Raw genomic sequence first — 21,205 nt, forward strand, 5'->3', positions numbered from 1 at the left:
ATCCGTCCATATAGCCAACTTTTTCGGTGGATCTGTTTCTCGTTTGTTCTCATTTCCTTCATTATACCTTGAAGATGACTCCATTTCCAGTGAAATAAGATTAATATCCCTTAAAAATATTATAAAATTATATTTAGTGAGCACCGCATCGATGGACCGACCCGATGGCTGAATCATGGAGCGAACGGAACAGGGATGAGTACATCTGATTTTATTTAAGTTTACACTATGCATTACAAGCTGTTTGTGTAGATTTGTAAATAATAACTTCTTTCAGGTAATGTTTAAGGTTTATTTGATTTAAATATGTAGCAAGGGTCAGCTAGATTCAGATAGTTAATTTTGTAGTACTAATGCCTTGGGGGTGTGTATTTTATATATAATCTGCGTGTGATAATGTTAATTTGATACTTAGAATATGCTCCTATGCGTGTGTTATATGATCTTCTGAAATGATATAAGCTTGTGGTAACAATCTTCTGAAATAATATCAGTGTGTGTAAATATTTTAATAAAGTTAGATGGTATTTAGTACAGTGGCGGTTTCTGGTATAGCGCAATGGAGCAATGAACCTCCAGTTTATATCAAACTAGCAAGATACCCGTGCTTCGCTACGGTATTATGCTGAAATTTATAACTGAATGTTGTTTTAGATATATAATCAGCCGAAATTCGCGATCTGAATCGTTTTCTGCGGGAATCCGCCAAAATTCGCGATTTGACTCTTTTTCTAATAGATTATGGCAAGTTTCCTCCCATTTTTCAATCTTTATTTCCAGCAATCGATTTCGTACTTCCCAGGCTAGGTCCAGGTATTCCACCCTGTCAGTTGGGTCCCTAAATCTTTGCCATCTTTTCTTATAAGCATTTTTAATATGGAACAAATCCTTCAGGAGATCCGGCGTGGTGTCGTCTTGGGTGCCTTGGCGGTACTGAACCCGCGGCCAGACTGCATTCTTCGTCATTACCCGTCCAGGACCCGTTTCCACCGCGGTCCGCACATTTCACGACGGTCCAGAACATTATTATTATTATTATTATTATTATTATTATTATTATTATTATTATTATTATTATTATTATTATTATTATTATTATTATTATTATTATTATTATTATAGATGTTCTGGACCCCACAGCAAGATGCAAGACCGCTACTTGGCGGTAAATTACATCTGCTGCCATTGTTATTGTTGAGAATGTGACCAGCACCATTGTCGCGCGTAGGCAAGTGTGCGGGATTTCTGGTGATACGAATGACATACTTCCGTGCATTATTGACCTTATTATAGAGGTGAACAATTGGACGGTCAATCTCATTCCTATCGTTTATTTCAAATGTGTTTAAATTTTTATTCATACGCCAGGAGAATCTACTGTATTATAAGAACGTTCTCCGAAGGAAAAGTTGGCTGTTGAAAAAGAACCCAGGAAAGATTAAAAAGATCGGTTTATGATCAGAATAAGTACATCGAAAATATACAGCCTGTTTCCAGTCATTCGACAGGGTCAGGAATGGAATGAATAAAGCCCCATCTAGCGGCGACAGTAGGAATTGTGCCGGCTGCCGAAGCACTCCTCTGGGGCAATGATCGATGAATGACAAATGAAATGAAATATTGGACAGTGTTGCTGGGATGAATGATGACAGGGAAAAGCGAAGTATCCGGAGAAAAACCTGTCCCGCCTCCGTTTTGTCCAGCACGAATGTCACATGGAGTGACCGGGATTTGAACCACGGAACCCAGCTGTGAGAGGCCGGCGCGCTGCCGCCTGAGCAACGGAGGCTCCTTATAAGTACATTATGAACAGCAAAATTAATTGGTCTCACCTCCTTTCACACCCCACCGCCGTTAAGTTTATTTAATCCCCCCCCCCCCCGCAAAAAAAATAAAAAGGAGTGTTTCTTTATGTTTAAAGGAGATTCCAAACCCCAATGTTCACGTCTATTACCTTGAGTTTTGAGATATAAGTATCCCCATAAAAATAATTCGCTTTTTTTACTTCCTTTCACACTTCTCTCCACCCCCCTTAAGTGAAATTTCCGGCAAAAATTACTTGTTTCTTTAATAGTAAAGGATCTTCTAAATAGCAATTATCACTACTCTAACTTCTTCAGTTTTGGATTTATGTGTCCTCATGAAAGGAATTCAACTCCTTTCCACTCCCGCCCCCCAAGATGGTTTCCCCCACAAAACGCGTATTTCTTTGTTTTTAAAGGAGACTAAAATACCAATTTTCACGTACGTAACAACTTTAGTTTTTATTAGATGTATGTATTCTCATACAATTAAGTCAATTAATTTTAGAATTCTTTCCCCCCCCCCCCCCTATTCATTGGATTTTCCGAGAATACGCGTTTCTTTATTTTTAAAGGAGATCCCATATACAAATTTTTAGTTCTGTAATATATTCAGTTTCTGAGATATATGTATCCTCATTAAAGGCATTCAACCCACTATTCACCCTTTAAACCCCTCCTATTGGGATTTACAGAAAACGAAAAAATATTTATTCCTTTACTTTTAAAGGAGATTCTAAATACCAATTTTTACATCTGTAAACTTTTAAAGTTTTAAGATATAGAAACAATCATTTTAAGAATTCACCCCCCTTTTCAGCCCCCATTATCCGGATTTTTCAAAAACGAAAATATACGTGTTTCCTTATTTTTAAAGTGGATCCCCAATACCAATTTTCAGGTCTGTAATATCTTCAGGTTCTGAAATATAAGTAGCCTCGTTAAAGGCATTCAACCTCTTTTTCACCCTTTTCCACCCTTCCTATCGGGATTTTCCGAAAACAAAAAAAGTGTTTCTTTATTTTTAAAGGAGATTCTAAATACCATATTTTACATCTATAAACTTTAAAAGTTTTGAGATATAGATACACTCATTTTAAAAATTCACCCCCCTTTTCACCCCCATTATTTGGATTTTCCAAAAACAAAAAAAATACATGTTTCTTTATTTTTAAAAGAGATCAAAGGTACCAATTTTCAGGTCTGTAATATCTTCAGTTTCTGGGATATAAGTATCCTCATTAAAGGCATTCAATCTATTTTCACCCCTTTTCACCCCTCCTATTGGGATTTTCCGAAAACAAAAAAATACGTGTTTCTTTATTTTTAATGAAGATTCTAAATACCTATTTTTACATCTGTCAACTTTAAAAGTTTTGAGATATAGATGCACTGTTTTTAAAAATTCACCCCCCTTTTCACCCTCCCATTAATTGGATTTTTCAAAAACAAAAAAATACGTGTTTCTTTATTTTTAAAAGAGATCAAAAGTACCAATTTTCAGGTCTGTAATATCTTCAGTTTCTGAGATATAAGTACCGGTATTGTGATTAAAGGCATCCAACCCCCTTTTTTACCGTTTTTCACCCCTCCTATTGGGATTTTCTGAAAACAAAAAAATACGTATTTCCTTATTTTTTAAGGAGATTCTAAATACCAATTTTTACATCTGTAAACTTTAAAAGTTTTGAGATATAGATACTCTCATTTTAAAATTCCAACCCCCTTTTCACCCCCTTAGCGAAGGAATATCCAAAAATCCTTTCTTAGCGAGCACCTACATCTTAATATGAATCTATGGCCAAAATTTCATTTCTTTATGTCCAGTAGTTTTGGCTCGGCGATGATGAATCAGTCAGTCAGTCAGTCAGGACAAGCTATTTTATATATATAGATTTTATTCAACTACTTAATATTCATAACTCCCTTGTCAATCTCGAAGCTCTTGCTTAGGCCATCTATCCGTAATATACTTGTACTGGCTTTCAATTCATGTAAACTGCGCACTCTTTGTGGCTGGATACTTGTCTGGAATGAACCCCCGTTGGAAGGAAATCTCTCCGTCCGTACCTGGGCGAAGGGAGTGGCGAGGTGCGGGGGGACATCGGCCGGCACGTAGACAAGACCAGGATATCGCAGAAACAGATATCCTTGGTTTACGCATGCGCAATATGCCACTGTCTCCAGTCGTGTTGTCGGGGGGTGTTGGGGCAAGGTCTGTCTAGACTGACCTTGTGTTGGGGTAAGTATGTGCCTGCCATCTGTTGCCCTTACAGGAATTCAACTACGTAGCAGAAAATAGTCCACATAATTAGCGCTAGTGTTGAAGAGCATCATTACTGCCAGCAGTCACATTAAACTGCCAAATAAATTCCAATTGATGTCTTTTCCCAAATACATCAATATTTACTAAACATCTGTTCATTTGCCTTCTTTGGAATAATTACTTTTTTGAGAGAAAATTAACTTAAAAATCACCGAGGCAAAGAGTAGCGGGAATGTAATACCAAAGAAAACGCTAATTGCCTAGCCACAGGAGTTCTTAAAATTAAGTTACCAACATTGCGAACATACTTCCCTAAAGTTTACTCTGTTTTTCAAGTGTGATGCTAGTGTTTACAACAGTTTGCAATAGTTATCATAATTCCTAATATTATTGTACGCTGTGCAAGCGTGTGAGTGTTTTTCTGCACTGTTGTGCCCTTCAGAAACTTAATTTTTAGGACATAAAGAAGTTACAATATTTTCTCCGTGTGTGTATTTTTGTGCACTGTAGTTGCGTCCATAATTTTTGTTCCCGGGAAAGGTAAGGAGCTACATAATGAGTTTGAACGGTGATATGATACTTAAGAAGACAAACTTTTCTTCTCTCTCTCTCTCTTTCTCTTGAGCGTAAACTTAAGATTAAGGATGCCGGACGCCCAATGCCTGATCTTGATATAACGAGGCATCCTAAAAGTAAAAGTAATGAAATCGTGCGTGAATTCAGAATGGATTTATACCGTATAAAAGAATCGAGTGGATATGTGGGTGCGAAATTACTAACATGTTGATTTGTTTTCCTTTTTTATGATTCATGAGTGATGAAAGCGAAGGGACTTGGACCAAAGTCGGAGTGGTAGATATAGGATATTTGTAAAAAAAAAAAATAAAAAAAAAATAATAATAATAATAAAGAAACACAGAACTTCTAAATCTCATATGTTTGCCCAGTTACAATTCGATCTCCTGGGAAGACACGATAACCGTCAGTAATTTGACTGTTCTTACAGGCAGTCTGTGGAAAGAGACAACGACCAAGTACGGAAAATTCGTTATGTGCTGTGGCGCGTTTCAGATGGCATTGCATGGGCATGACGAAACAAGTGAATCGTCGAATCCTGGCATATTTCGATGCCTCGTCAATTTTAGTTCTGAAATTGACGTTGCATTAAGAGACCATCTGTCCAAAGCTACTGTTTTCAGAGGCACCTCGAAAGACATTCAGAATGATTTGCTTTCGTGCATGTATGAAATCTGTCGTGAGAAAAAAAAAAGAAATCACCGCAGCGCACTTCATTTCGGTAATCGCAGATGAGACCACCGATATATCAACTACAGCACAATTTGTTATCATTCTTCCCAACGGTAAGCCAGTTGAAAGATTCTGGGGTTTCATCTACCTTCTAGTCATTATGCTAAGACAATAGCAGAGTGTTTAAAATTTTATTTGAGCGAAGTTGTGGATAATAGAGAAGTTGATTTCACAAGGTTACGATGGAGCAAATGTAATGAGTGGTCACCATTCAGGGTGCAAGTTCTCATCAGGGAAGATTTTAGGCATGCACATATGTGCACCGTTATGCCCATTCTCTGAACTTAGTCATGGCACAGGGGGGAGGGGAGATATTGAGGGGGGTATTTTTCCTTCTGTTGAACCCCCAGTGACGAAAGTCACGCGCCGCCACTGATTTAGTACATTTAAGTAGTTCGTGGGGCATGTTAGCAGTACTAGCAAGCTGCATGATTATTTCCACTCTTCGAGAGAACCTCATCTATATTGTACTACGGATTTGAACCAGCGACCATCAGTAAACACTGCAGCGACTACAGCGAGCCTACAATGCTTGTGCTCTATTCGTATTAAATATCAAATTATCCAAACTCATATTAGCTCTTTCCTCTCTCAGCTGTCATGGCTAAATTTGACTGAGCGACGCAAATACCACGCTGTTTCCCTTCTCCACAGTGTTCTGCTAACAAGCAAACCAGACTATCTTAGAACAGATTTCGAATACCTCTCCTATTCCGACAGAGTTACCTCAAGGTCGTCGTGAGTGGTTGAAACATCACTACATCATTCGATAGATCCATATTTACGACTTCGTTACATCAAAATTTTGCCGACGTCAAATGTTAATTAATTTTACTTCAATTACCTCTTATTGGGTTTCATTATTAATTTATTGAACATTATTTCCAAAATATAGTTGACTTGTGCTATCTTTATCAATTAATTTGAGTTACATTCTTTAAAAAACACTAAGTTACATTTATTAAATCAAAGTCAAATTATTAAAGTGTCGAATTTCCAAATATCAAATTATTGAATTCATTAATTCATCAATTAATTAATTTATCATCCATCATGGCTTACTACATCTCATCTACAATAACTATCATGAAATGAACGCGGAATCACTGAAGACGCCCCTAACGTCACTGGGGGTCACATGAGAACAGTAGAACAGGTCGCCATTTTGTCTTACTTTTGAGGATATTCTCTTAATTACTTCTGCTTTGGTCTGTTCGTCCATCTGAGGGGAACGTGAGCTAAAATATGAATTTAGATCAGCTAGTGGTACATTACAGTTGTTCTCATTTGTCTTGTTTTTGCATAATCCCAGTTCGCGAAGAGATTTCCAAACCTGACTGGAATTTTGAGTGTTCAAAATATTATAAGAGTGGCGTATTTTAGTATTTCTAATTAACTGTGATGTTCTGTTTCGGAGTTTTTATACTTTCCGAAATTGTCTGATGTAGGATATTTCAAGTAATAATTATTTTCATCTGGTCGCGTATTTCTTGGGAAGGCCATAAGTTAGAAGGTCTCTTTATCCTAACAGTGCGTAGTGGTGCATGTCTGTCATACAAAGTCAGAAGTAGTTCGTTGAAAAGGTTTACTTTTCCGTCAGTGTCGTTTATGAACTGAATGTAGTGCCATGGGGTGTTAAGAGCATCCTCAAGAAATGCGTCTTCATTAATGTGTTTAAAATCTCTATATGTAATTAACTTCGGCTTGAATTTAGGGCACTTCAAGGAATACACAGCATAAACCATGTCATGTCGGGAGAGACCGGGAATGGGCATTTGTCCATAAGTTACGATTCGGTTGGTATTATTAGTAATTATTAGATCGAGGAGCGTACGTGAGTTGGCAACACGATGTGTTAATGGATGAAAACATCTCAGTCAATCGCTTTGTTTCGGTAGATTTGTTTGTCAAGTCTGTATTAAAGTCTCCCATTAAAATCAGATGCTCATACCTAGGTGTTAGGTCATGTAGGGCTTCCTCCAGATTTGTGATATTACCAGTCTTCGGCGGACGATACACCATACCAAGCAAGCACTTCGTACCGCGAAATATGAGCTCAACGAACAAGAATTCAGGGCTATTGGAGAACTCACTGGGGGATTGTAATATCAACTTATACTTCACATCATCCCGTATGTACATACCGACACCTCCGTCAAGTTTACCGCTCCTGTCATTCCTAACTAATGAATAATCATTCATTCTAACAAGAGATGAAGGGATAGAATGACGCAACCAGGACTCGGAGAATAATATGGCATGCAGGTTGCAGGTTGAGAATATTTCAGAAAATTCCGGGAGATGTGGGGGAATGCTCTGGGTGTTTACATGAGCTATTTTTAAGGAGGTAGGGTAAGGCGAAATAATGTCTTGAAGGGAATTAGCGGTACTTGGATGGGGACTGGAAGATGCAGGTGATAACCTGCTTGGGACTGTGGATTGGAGAGGCTGAAACGAGAGGCATTTGTTTTCTGGTTGCTTGTTGCCGCCAACTTGAAATTTAACTGTAGATGTAAAAAGAAAAACTACACTAGATAAAAGTAAGAAACTAAAACTGAAATTAATGATAAAAATGTATAGCTATAGTTGAAATTCTGATTAAAGTTCTATACAGAGGTATTTAGTTTACAGAATCTCGGCTCATGGTTAGCGAATACGATCGAGATCTTCGTGGTTTGACACAGGTATTTTACGAGTTCCCTGCTTAACATAAATTATGCCATCCTTCGACCACACGTTCCGCACACTGAACTTACTTATAGCGTCCTGCAGAAGCTGCAGTCTTTCTGGGGTTAGGTCCTCTCTAATTGTTTTGTTTGTACCCTTGAGTTTCTTTTTGTTTACATACAAACATTGCATTTCTTTTCCGGTACGAAACAAACTTCAAAATTATGGGTCTTGGACGACCATTTTGATTTTTCCCAACCCTATGCGATCTGTCTATTTCGTCCACTGAGAGTTCCACTCCAATTTCACGTACAATATCGATTACAATATTGTCCGCACGACCCTAGGATTATAGCCGGCGCCCGAAATCATAGGCTGGAAGGGTAGAGTACTGATCTTGTACCTGTATTTGATCTTTATATCTCATGGAAAATTCCTGTAATCTATGGCTTGGTTTCAAAACATAGACCGACAGCGTATGTTTATGCAAGCGAAAGTGTCTCTAAACCAAGTGTTAGTGTCTGTGCCTAAAGAGGTCATGTGCCGATGCACAAAAATAGTGAAGGACAATATACAGTATATGCATTGTAACTGTTGGTCATCGGTATCACTACAAATGTCGTTCCCCAACTGCTTTTGTTCTAGAATAATTCAATGTACATAGGGAGTCTTCCAGCAGTTGTTAATGTCTTGAGTGTGAGTCTATATTTTAGTGTATTGATGAAGTCAGAATATAGGTAGTTATTTTAGAATCAGTGGAGAAGTTACTGGGGAACCTTTTTTTTATTTGCTATTTGCTTTACGTTGCACCGACACAGATATGTCTTACGGCGACGATGGGATAGGAAAGGCCTAGGAATTGGAAGGAAGAGGCCTTGGCCTTAAAGAAAAATGATTCATGCACATATCTTACATTTATCTCGACCTTGTAGTCTGAAGAACACGATGGACCAGATCCACATGTGTGTTAATGTTATTATTTATTATGTAACACAGTCCATTAAATGGTTATTAATATGCATTTAACTTTTTTCTTAAGACACATTGCGTGCACGTGTGGGGTACCGCTAGCCGTTAATAAGATATCTGATGGTAATACGGCTAGGATGGTGAGAAAGCCCATTGGTGGTGGCAGGGTATATTTCGGACGATAAACCTTCGATAGTGCTACCTAGTAATGGACACTCAAATGTGTTTCTTAAGGAGTACAGGAAACTACTACTACGGTACGTCAGGAAACACGTATTTCTGAATTTTACGTATATTCTCTTGTTAGGAGAACTTGCTCTTCATTGTCCCCGGTAAATTTGAATTAGGTTCTTATGTCTCACGAACAGCTAATTTGAATTGTGTGATTGCTTTACATTTGATACCTCCAACAGAGATATTGGAATTTAATCCACGTTAAACTCAAGTTCACTTCTTCATGACTTCGGAAAACATATTCAATTTCCAGACCCGGTCACTGTCACTAAAAACAAAACGTACACAATACCCAGGCGGACATGTATTATCGGCACACTTTATCTTGGTGCATTTGTGTACGGGGGTGAGGAGTAAGGAGGGAGCTGTCCCGGTTCCGATAATGCTGCCAATTGAATGAAAATGAAATCTGAATTGAATCGAGAATATGATCGATCGATATGAAGTTTCTAAACCGTTATCATCTTAAGCCAACAACTATGTCACATACACATTATATAACATTATATAACATTTCTCGATGCGAATCTTGTTCCTAGCATGAATTCTATAGTTTGGCTTTGCTGTGTAAACAACAACAGTACTAGTACGTAAAGTGTACGCCAGATGTCGCACAACGATGCTTAAGCGATTCATAGTTGTTTCAAAGGTTGCCAGTACGACTCTCGAAGATTGCCGAGGTCGACCGATTCAGCACTAGGATGTAAATGCACCAAGATAAAGTGTGCCGATAATTGTCACTGTGTTGTCAATCTGTGACGTCAAAACTGGACAGTTTAACTAAACTCGACGAAGTTTCATTAGACAGAAGTTGAGTGCGCACTCACTACGAGAACTGAATATTTTTAGACATTGCGATGAAAACAGGACTATTTATTTATTTGTTTATTTATTTGCAATTTGCTTTACGTCGTACCGACACAGATAGATCTTATGGTGACGATGGAATAGGAAATGGCTAGGAGTGGGACGAAAGCGACCGTGGTCTTGATCAAGGTACTGCCCCAGCATTCGCCTACTGTGAAAATGGGAAACCACGGAAAAACATCTTCAGGGCTACCAACGGCAGGGTTCGAATCCACTATCTCCCGAATACAAGCTGACAGCTACGTGAACCAAACCGCGCAGCCATTCGCTCGGTTTTATTTATTTATTTTCTTTATTTAATATGGAAGTACACAGGCGTAAATGCCCATTAAAGTACCTTCTTGACACAAAATAAATGATAAAACTGTAAAAAACAATACTGATTGATTTTGTAGTTATTTATGTCGTAAGACTGCTATTGATGGAGACTCGAACCCACCATCTTCTGAATGTAAATTATAGCTACAGGAACCTGAACGCGTAGCCAACTCACTCAGTGAGATTGATGTTATTAACTAAATCGAATCTTAATTTTAAGGAATAATAATCTTATTTTGCTGGGAATGGAGTCAGTTCCGAGGCATAACGAATAAAACGAGAACAAATGAGAAACAGATCCATCGAGCGAGTTGGATACGCGGACGGATGGTGCTTTCGAACCCCACAATAGGCAAGCCTGAATGATTTTCCGTTCTTTCCAATTTTCACACTAGAAAAATGACGTTTTGACCACAGTCACGATTTTCCCAATCCCAGCCCTTTCGTATCCTATAACCACCGAGAATCTATGAGTTAGCGTCACGTTAAACTAAGACAGGGAGATCAGGAAGAAAGAGATTAAAACGAAAAGAAGGCGGAAGTCTCACCTGGAATACGAGGTGTTCTCGTACTGTAAGGGTCCCGATGAAGAGGTCATCTTGCTGGACGTATGCCGACAGACTAGCTAGGGTATTGCTGGACACGGGGAAACCATTGATAGCTCTCTGGCCAGTTACAAGCACAGTCGGTGGAGAGCGGAACATGAGGGTATTCAATAAGGTCGTCTTGCCGGCCCCGCTTGATCCCATGATGGCCAACAACTCTCCTGGGTACGCAATTCCATTTACTGCAACAAGAAACAAGTTTTCAATAACATACCATGTATCTAACATCACTGAAAATTTTGATTACGCTTATGCAGCTGAATTCATTCAGAGATACGTTCAGTGATGAGGCCTTGACTAGTTACCATAAGAGGTTCGGATGGGTCAGGTTTGTGGCGGTGTCAGAATATTGTTGGAGGTCTTCGGCGCTGCAGTCCTACACCATTGTAGAGGAGCCCTTATCAGCAGTAAACATTGTATCGGTGTAGGTCTTACGGCTTTTCACGGCTTAAGCCTCAAACGTATTCTTTAAAACATTGTATTTCGTCTAGGACAGATTTTGTGAAAGCGGTTTTATTTATTTATTTATTTATTTATTTATTTATTTATTTATTTATTTATTTATTTATTTATACGGTTCGAAGCAACTATCTCTTCGCCTACTGATGTTGACAAAGTAAAAAAGAACCTAGCGATCTGGCCATGCGGTTAGGGTCGCGCAGCTGTGAGCTTGCATTCGGGAGATAGTGGCTTCGAATCTCGGCAGCCCTAAAGATGGTTTATCGCAGTTTCCCATTTTCACCATGCAAATGCTGGGGCTGTGCCTTAATTAAGGCCAAGGCCTCTACATTCCCAATCCTTACCCACTCTTTCGAGGCCGAAAACATTTTATGTGTTAGTTACTCCAAGAAACTATCAAAATTTACCGGCATTCTTCAAATTCAGTTTCCCGTATTTAGTTACAGGTGGTAACTTTATTGTAACCAAACCAAATCAACATATAAATATAGAAAACCAAGTATATTAATCAATTTGCAGTAAACTCAATCCCAAACATTAGAATGAACTCCGGAAATATGTCCATCTGTTTTCAAATTCGAGCTTAGTCCTTACAGCCTTGTTATTATATAGTTATAGATTCGTTTTAGACGCCTAGAACACTTATGTACAACAAAATATTTGTAGTTATCTTGTAGCTGGGGACAAGTCCGACTCGTTGGGTGAACGGTCAGCGTACTGGCCTTCGGTTCAGAGGGTGCCGGGTTCGATTCCCGGCCGGTCGGAGATTTTAACATTAATTGGTTAATTCCAATGGCTTGGGGGCTGGGTGTGTGTGGCGTATTCGACATTAGAAATCATCCTCGGTAGGGCCCTCAGCTTCACATACATGCAGGTCACCTAATAGGCCGTCTACTAGAAAAAGACCTGCACCAGGCCTCTCCGGAGGCCATACGCCATTAAATTAAAGCTAATGAAATGAAATGGCGTATGGCTTTTAGTGCCGGGAGTGTCCGAGGACAAGTTCGGCTCGCCAGATGCAGGTCTTTTGATTTGACTCCCGTAGGCAATCTGCGCGTCGTGATGAGGATGAAATTATGATGAAGACGACACATACACCCAGTCCCCGTGCAGGCGAAATTAACCAATTATGGTTAAACTTCCCGACCCTGCCAGAAATCGAACCCGGGGCCCCTGTGACCAAAGGCCAGCACGCTAACCATTTAGCCATGGAGCCGGACGGTACAAATTGTAATAATAATAATAATAATAATAATAATAATAATAATAATAATAATAATAATAATAATGGGTGTGACTTCCGAAGAGGCCTGGTGCAGGTCTTCGAGTTGAAGCCGTATAGGCATATGTACCGCTGAAGCGAGTACAACGTCGTATAAGCGCCCTGCTCGTCTGTGAGGATGGGCCGCTACATTTGATTAATTCTAGTGCTGAAGACGACACACACGCCCAGCTCCGGAGACATCGGAAATAAGCATTGAAGGCTAAAATCCTCAATCCAGCCGGAAATCGAACGCGGGACACGTTGGACCAAAGGCCAGCACGCGAAACATTTAGCAATGGAACCGGACGTAATATTAATAAAACAAAAGTAACATTTTAAAATTTTTTCTTACCCTTCATAGGCCTACATACTGTATCAGAGTTGCCACATTGGCTCTTTTCTAATTAAGTCTTAAAAAATCGATTTAGAGTAGAGACACTGTTGGATTACCAGGAATACAATAATTTGAGCTACTTATGGTGATGGTGGTGGAGGGGTGTTGCCCACAGCTCCTCCTTAAGTTGAATACTTATATGACCTCATATCTTCGCTGGGCAGCCCCTCATGGATGTGTAGTGATCTCAGGAAACGTTTGTAGTTGAATGATGATGATGATGGTGATGATAGCAATGTGCTTTATAACACTAAAATACGAAGCTGAAGCATTTTGGATGCTTTACCGCATTTCTTCTTTTTTTTTTTTTTTTTTTTTTTTTGCTATTTGCTTTACGTCGCACTGATACAGATAGGTCTTATGGCGACGATGGGATAGGAAAGGCCTAGGAATTGGAAGGAAGCAGCCGTGGCCTTAATTAAAGTACAGCCCCGTCATTTGCCTGGTGTGAAAATGGGAAACTACGGAAAACCATCTTCGGGGCTGCCGACAGTGGGGCTCGAACCCACTATCTCCCGATTACTGGATACTGGCCGCACTTAAGCGACTGCAGCTATCGAGCTCGGTACCGCATTTCTTGGACCATGTTTGTCTACATAAGATACGTAGAATATACTGCTACCGTTTGCTGCAAATTCTTTACGGTTATAGGATTATTTAGAAAAGTCAAAGCAATGATACCAGACCTACCTGCGTGTGTAACACAGGGGACGTATGGTTTGGTTTCATAACTATGGGTGCTTTACGAGTCAGCATGTAGGTCAAGAAGAGTGATATAACAACTCACATCGGCCTGAAGTTTTGGCCATTATGATCATTCAGATGGAAGACCGGTTGATGAGGAGACAGGCTCTCATTGCACGCACAGTCCCCGTTCCGAATTTAGTGTTAAACTATTGTCGTAATTGGCTTCTACTGGCTTTATCACGCGAGCGATATGATCCTTGAAGAGCGAGACAAGCCACTGTAATGACAGTTGCTATTACACCGGTCGTTTCCAAGTAGCCTAAGTCTATCGTAGCGTAGTCAGCATTTCGCATCTCAAGGCAAACCTAAACATTTTGCTGTGTAATAAGTTGGTTGTCTGTCTGTTGGGTATTCAGCCCGAAGGCTGGTTTGATCCTCCACAGTTCCACCAAAAGCTATCAATAGATAGCCTAGGCGTCACTGAAGAGGCGTACTAGGGAAATGAGATAAATATAATTTCTTACGGCATGTACAGTTTACAGTGTACAGACCTTATTTCACTATTTATACAATGAATTATTTAAATTACATACATCACAAACTCCTTTTCGGTAACGCCGGTTTCTTCCCCAACTACATCATATTTAAATGCAAGCCTTATGAGACGTTTCAGACGAAGAAAGTTGAGGGAATGGAAGGGAAGGTGACGCAAGTGTGATAAACTGATATAACTTGAAAATAATATCCTCTCACCCCTGAGTAAATAATGCAAATATCGAGCTCTAATTATTATTGTACCGGGAGGTACACCTCTACGCCGCACATTCAAATCTTGCGCCTAAAAGAACTCCTCTTCTGGAGAAATCTTGAACTGGAAACTGCACCTACTTAAACCGTTACTCAGAAGATGTCACTACATAAATCTAATGACATTTTGTTATTTTGAAGTTTCATGTACTGTATGAAATTCTACGTGTTTTGTTTACCATTTATCAAGAAGTTGGGACTTTCTTCAACAGAGGTCATTGCTAAAAAACTATGTTCATGCACCCTGGTGCGAAGTGAAAGAACTTTGATATGAAGAAGTTTTGAATTCCTAAGTACTTTTTTTACTAAATTATCTTCATTCATTTTTGGGTTGGCAATATTGATCTTTTCTTTCCGCCTGTTTTGAATTTAGCCGATCATGAATTTCTGTAATTAATGTTCCGCCTATCACAGGCTTCTTCCTCGATTCTGAATGTTACTTTTGATGTTAACCAATAAAGTGAGAGGGTGTGGCTGGTTTACTTATGAAAGGTCCCGAACTTTCCCCGAGGGTTTATAAACTGCGGATTTTCACGTCTCTTGGCCATTTGAACGTCATCTAACTTAGTGTGTGTGTCAAGCGGGAGGCGCCTCTTTCATCAGGCAGCAGTTCTTCAGCAAGGTAATGGCCAATTAACATCTCTATTTCTTGCTAGCTCTGCAGTTTAACCCGAGGGAGAGGTCCAAAACCTTAACTATGTAACCTACTTTTCTGTAAATGTAACTTCTGTCGGATTTTGTAATAACTTCATAAAACTTTAACTGTAAATCGGGGATAGAGAGTGATGTACCCTCTCGAGCTCCCCTTCATATTGGTTTGAGGTGACAACGTTTTGTAACTGGTTTTCTTCCTTTCCATAATGTCTTAAATTTTCTTTCGTATACGAGTCACCTCCATAGTTTGGGAATAGCCCCTGTTTCATCAGCCTAGTGCCCCTTAGGTTTTTGGAATGCATATTTAGGAGTGCAAGTACACACCTCCATTCAATTTGTGTTTCGCGCCATTTACTGAACCTGTTCTTTTCCACTACGGCCCAATAGGTTGGGTATTAGATACCCCTGTTTCAAATTTATAAGTTGTGCCTTGATGGCAAGTAATTGTAAGTTTCTGATATCGCCTTGAATAGGCCTGGAAAACGGAGAGCGCGTTAGCTCTTTTTCAAGTGTCGTAAAAGTGCCTCTAGGAGGCTTGGTATTGTAAATTACGGAGCTAGTGCTCCATTGTATTAGGGGATTTCTGCCCTTGTAAAATTGTGATCTTTTGTAAATTTGAGCCGAGTGCTCAAAAATTGTGAAGCGAGGGGCTGAAAGCCCTTGATTACTGAACAGTCACTAAATTTTGGATTTTCTTGCTTTGTCTTAACTTTGTCATGGTACCTGATATATCACTGTTATCTCACTAAGTGAGAATTTGTTAACTTGTTGCTTTTTGAAAATATAACCTTCCACTTCAGTTTAATTTCTTTCTTGACATAGTAGTTAGACCCATTCACCCCGGCACCTCCTTTCACCTCTGCTGGTCCACGGGTAGCCCCGTAACAATTATTATTTTACGATTATTATTATTATTGTTATCATTATTATTATTATTATGACTTGTGATGTACATCCACTTATTAGTATCAATATTAATTTACGATCGCATTACTTGTGAGGTTATGTCATGAAACATTTGCTGTATATAGATATTTATATGAGTTTAGTTAATGTAAGAACCTGTAATTAATATTATAATGTCATTACCTGTATTAATGATTTGTAATCCACTACAGAATAGTGAAACACTGTAACATCCAGAATGTTACTGGGCAGACGAGAACTCGGTTGAATATTCTGTACGTTATATCTGGGCCTTAAGCACTCTAGAATTTACGATAAAATGTATCTTTCTAGAAGCCTGGCCAGGCACATATATAAAGAGGTGGTCTTGATGGTAGAGTTAGTTATTACTTAGTTGGAATTATGCTTTAACAGGAGTTATACTTGTGACCATGTGCTAGGGCATGCTGGTAAGCAGTCAATTTTTTTAAGGCTGTGATCTCCATGTGGCTTAGTGATAGGCATTTGTTAAAGATAGCGGTTTGTTGATGTATGTATTTTGTTTGTGACAGCAGTTGATTAGGTTATGTGTATGTTTTTGTGAAGTTAAAGTGAAATAAATAAGTGTACCAACTGACAGCATTTTGTGTGCATCTTTGTGGATACATCAAAGGGAAGGGAAGGGAAGGGATGAATTGGAGGGAAAGGAAGTTAAGGTCGATAATCTAATAGAGGTGATGTGTGGGTAAGTACGCTCCAGAATAACAAGTTATATTCAACTTTAGAAGAGAGAGTAATCAGAGAGGCTAATAAGTGCAGTTCCATTTTCAAGACATCCAGCTTCCAGACTGAGTGGTCAGCGTCTTGGCTTTAGGTCCCCGGGGCTCCGGCTTCTATTCTCAGCTGGATCGAGGGAGTATAATCTTAAACGGTTAATGCTCTTGGCTCCGGAGCTGTCTGTTTGTGCTGTCCCCAAATTCTGCAACTAATACACTATAGTCCGCGAAACTCTTCGTGATACTTGGTTTTGCGGGGATGAGGAGTAAGGAGGGAGCTACCCGGGTTCCGATAATACTGCCAACTGAAAGGAAATGAAATCTGAATTGAATCGATAGTATGGTCGATCGATATGAATTTTCTAAACCTTTATTATGCTAAGCCAACAACTGTATCACACACACATTATATCACATTATACAACATTTCTCGATGCGAATCTAGTTCCTAGCATGAATTCTCAGAAATATCACCTTGGCTTTGCTGTGTAAACAACAACAGTACTATACTGAGAGTCAACTCAAGACCTAAGCGATCCCTTTGATGTTAGCCAGACTTCTGGTCAGTGAAGAGGTTTCCGCAGCGGTAAATAGTTCCTATGTTTGTTACTTGTTGCTGCAGTCAGGAGCTTCCCTCAGTTTGGTTCACTGATCTCTATACATGGATCGCTGATGGCAGGTCTCCGCTGCAGGAGAAAGTACGCCAAGTTGAACGCGCGGTTCGCCATGTTGGCGTACCCTACCTCGAGCTCTCCTTATGGGGAAGCAATGATAATATAGTCAATTTTAGGTCGCAATTAATGGCGCATTGGAATAATTAAAAATATAGAGACATGTTCACTCAAAGCATAAGGACATTGGGATCACTGACACGTCATTCCGAGGTAAGTAAATCTCCGGGATAGCAATAAAAATGAGTGTATAATAACGGCCGGCAAATATTAACTTAGGTGCTGAATACATGCAATTAGCGATCGGTAACACAATACGAGTGAAAACCAGTTTCTGGAAACATTGCTGTAAATTGTATACATGTATGCCACGAAATTATGCATTCTTAAAATGATGTACCTATAAACGTAGCTCAATATACAGGCCTAGATTCGACATATCGTAATAGGTGCTTGATAATGAATTTCTGTTTCCTGTTTCCAAGAAATAACGCGCATATTATCAAATTAAAATATCATTGAAGCAAATGTACACATTTATAAAACCAGCAAATATTCAAAACTAGTCAATATATCACATTACCTCCAGCTTAATGTACTATTACAGACCTCTTTAATTAAATTCAGCTAGCAAAGCGATATTGATAGTCATCATCAGAAATATATAACACCAGTTAAAAGAGTCCCAAATACCACGAATAGTATAATGGAACAGCCCCAAACACCCACCACACTTTCCCTTCTCCCACCACTCCAGTGTCTGAAACCCATAATTATTACTGATGTAAATAAGGTCTAGAATTCCTCCAGACTTCATTTTCTAAGATTGTTATAAGTTCACGTCAATTATTTCATCGAAACCGTCAGTTTAATTATGAGAAATAAAAAAAAATATAAGTAAATCTTTACTTGCAGTTAATGTTCAGCAAAATTGAAAACAGTTGGCTGTACATCACTTCTAAGGTGTACAGTTTGTCCATTTCTATCAAAACACCTCTAAGTGATCCGAGCAGAGAACAGCTGTTTTAGAAGGCTCCCAATTCTCCCGCCTGATACTCCTAATCGATGATCTTAGATGTTCGGGTCTCGAGAAAGGAAACCTACAAAAATTAATTGCCATTTTGCTCCCGGAATATGCGAAATAAGATACAATAAACCTAAAACTCAAAACACTACCCTATGAAGATTCTTATGTACAGTATAAAACTCCCCGGGCCGGGCTGAGTGGCTCAGACGGTTAAGGCGCTGGCCTTCTAACCCCAACTTGGCAGGTTCGATCCTGGCTCAGTCCGGTGGTATTTGAAGGTGCTCAAATACGACAGCCCCGTGTCGGTAGATTTACTGGCACGTAAAAGAACTCCTGCGGGACTAAATTCCGGCACCTCGGCGTCCCCGAAGACCTTAAAAAAGTAGTTAGTGGGACGTAAAGCAAATAACATTATTATTAAAACTCCCCGATGAAATGATTTCTCCTTCTGCTGATCGGTTCTGTTTGTACATCCATAAGCTGAATACTGCGGTACGTTAATACCCCGTAGAATGTTTCTTCATTCATATTTCAGATAAACACATACATATTTAAATTTAATCTTGTAATTTACAAGCATACTACAAGGCAACGAACCTAAATTCGTAAAATACACTACTATTTACTTTGCAATAACACAGCACAGAACACTCGTGAAACTACAATCAAGAGGCCTGGCATCACTGAACTAAGCATAAACAAAGCAAGCGCGCTCCTCGTGGTCTATTGCACCATGCGCTCGCTGCCATCTTACGACGCCAGTCATCTTCTATTCGGCTTACTGCTACCCAAGCTACCAGCCATCCAGGTATAGAGATCAGTGGTTTGGTTAGATATTCTGGTGAACTGACTTGACCAATTAAAATTGTTCGCGCTGTGAAAATATGGAAAATATTTCACAAGTTGTATGTTATTCGGGTTCGTTCCAACTCTTATATTTCATACGTAGACGGTGTGAATAGCAATTGTTCTCGGTAGTGTATTTTACAAAATAAATAATTATTCAACAAGAGCTTAATATCTTATTGCATTGTGTACTTTTAAACTTTGTTTGAATGCATTCCATTAGTGTATAGTTCGCATAATTTTTACGGCGTTGAAGATGGATCCAAGAAAACTGTTGGCAGTACTGGCTGCAATAGCATGCTCAATATTCATAACGGCTGGCAGCCGTGAGCAGCACGTGGGTGATGCTGTGAAGCTTGAGTCGCAAGTGAAATACTTTAAAGCTAATAAAAAAGGGATAAGAGGGGGTGGGGTGGGGGTGGGGAATGGGGGGAGAATTAAGTAGGAGTAAGAAGTCTAAACAAATTGTTATGAACGTTTATAGCAGCCCACGAGATGAGAATCTGCTGTGGACTGTGGAAGAAGTGGTGAAACACCGAGCTCGATAGCTGCAGTCGCTTAAGTGCGGCCAATATCCAGTATTCGGGAGATAGTGGGTTCGAACCCCACTGTCGGCAGCCCTGAAGATAGTTTTCCGTGGTTTCCCATTTTCACACCAGGAAAATGCTGGGGCTGTACCTTAATTAAGGCTACGGCCGCTTCCTTTCCACTTCCAGCCCTCTACCGTCCCATCGTCACCATAAGACCTATCTGTGTCGGTGCGACGTAAAACAAATAGCAAAAAAAAAGTGGTGAAACAACCGGGCAGCTGACCGGCGTTTCTACGTACAGTGTTTACATGGCTCGCGCGGAATTTAAAGGAGTTCGTATGTTTTCTTGTGGTACCATATCGTATATGCTGGCCTATGGTTGTTTATATATGTCGTTAGGGTTTCTGACGATACGATTCCCTAAAGTCACTGAAAATTTAGTTTTAAGGAAGTGTATGAATAAATTATGTAAACAAGCAATCAAGGCGATAAGGAAAGTGAAACAAAACGTAACTCAACTAAGCTGCATGCCAGATTTATGTGACAGAAAACGTGTGTTCGTTTGACTGTTCGTCAGTAGGCCTATGTGTCAGTTCAGTTCGAACTATGCGCTCGCCGTAAGTAAAACAGGAAGGGCCTTAACACGGTATGGGAATAGGATCCTTAGCTTACTTGAAATAAAATAATAATAATTTGTACTTTATTTCCGTAAATGCTCTCTATCTGCAGAAATATTGTCATGAGGGAATCATGAGTTCGTGTTTACCTTCCGAATGAAAAGACTACAATATTTACAAAATTCCTGGAAACACTATATTTTGTAATCCCAGTCATAGGTGGGTTTTCAGCTTGCTGAACTGTGAGAAACTGCCACTGACAGTCGTTGTAGGAGAGAGGAATCGTATACTTATGTCGCCATACTTGTCGTTGTAAGTCCCCTTGTGCCTCACACAAACTGCATTATGAAATAAACCTTGCTTATCCTGCCTCGGTATTCGCCAATAATGTGCAGGTTTTAGATGGTCAATAAAGGAATAAATATGTATGGTGCGTAATCAAAGTGCAACTATATGAAAGGAAGTTATTTCTCTTTATGCTACACTATTTGAGAATGAAGTACTTGTCAGATAGATGCACCACGTTAATAATAATCTGGCTGTAGCAGAGAA

The 21,205-nt window shown here is 39.4% G+C and overlaps 1 protein-coding gene across 2 annotated transcripts in view; it reads right to left on the minus strand.

Annotated features, from left to right (window-relative positions):
• LOC136864439 (protein white) overlaps positions 1-21,205 on the minus strand; it is a 286,015-nt gene that overhangs the window by 88,418 nt on the left and 176,392 nt on the right. For both annotated transcript variants that reach the window (XM_067141436.2, XM_067141437.2), the window contains exon 3: positions 10,980-11,218. In XM_067141436.2, coding sequence (XP_066997537.2) covers positions 10,980-11,218 — 239 coding nt within the window. The remainder of the gene's footprint in view (positions 1-10,979; positions 11,219-21,205) is intronic.

The sequence above is a fragment of the Anabrus simplex genome, chromosome 2 (genome assembly GCF_040414725.1).
Source record: "Anabrus simplex isolate iqAnaSimp1 chromosome 2, ASM4041472v1, whole genome shotgun sequence".
Taxonomy (NCBI): Eukaryota; Metazoa; Arthropoda; class Insecta; order Orthoptera; family Tettigoniidae; genus Anabrus; species Anabrus simplex.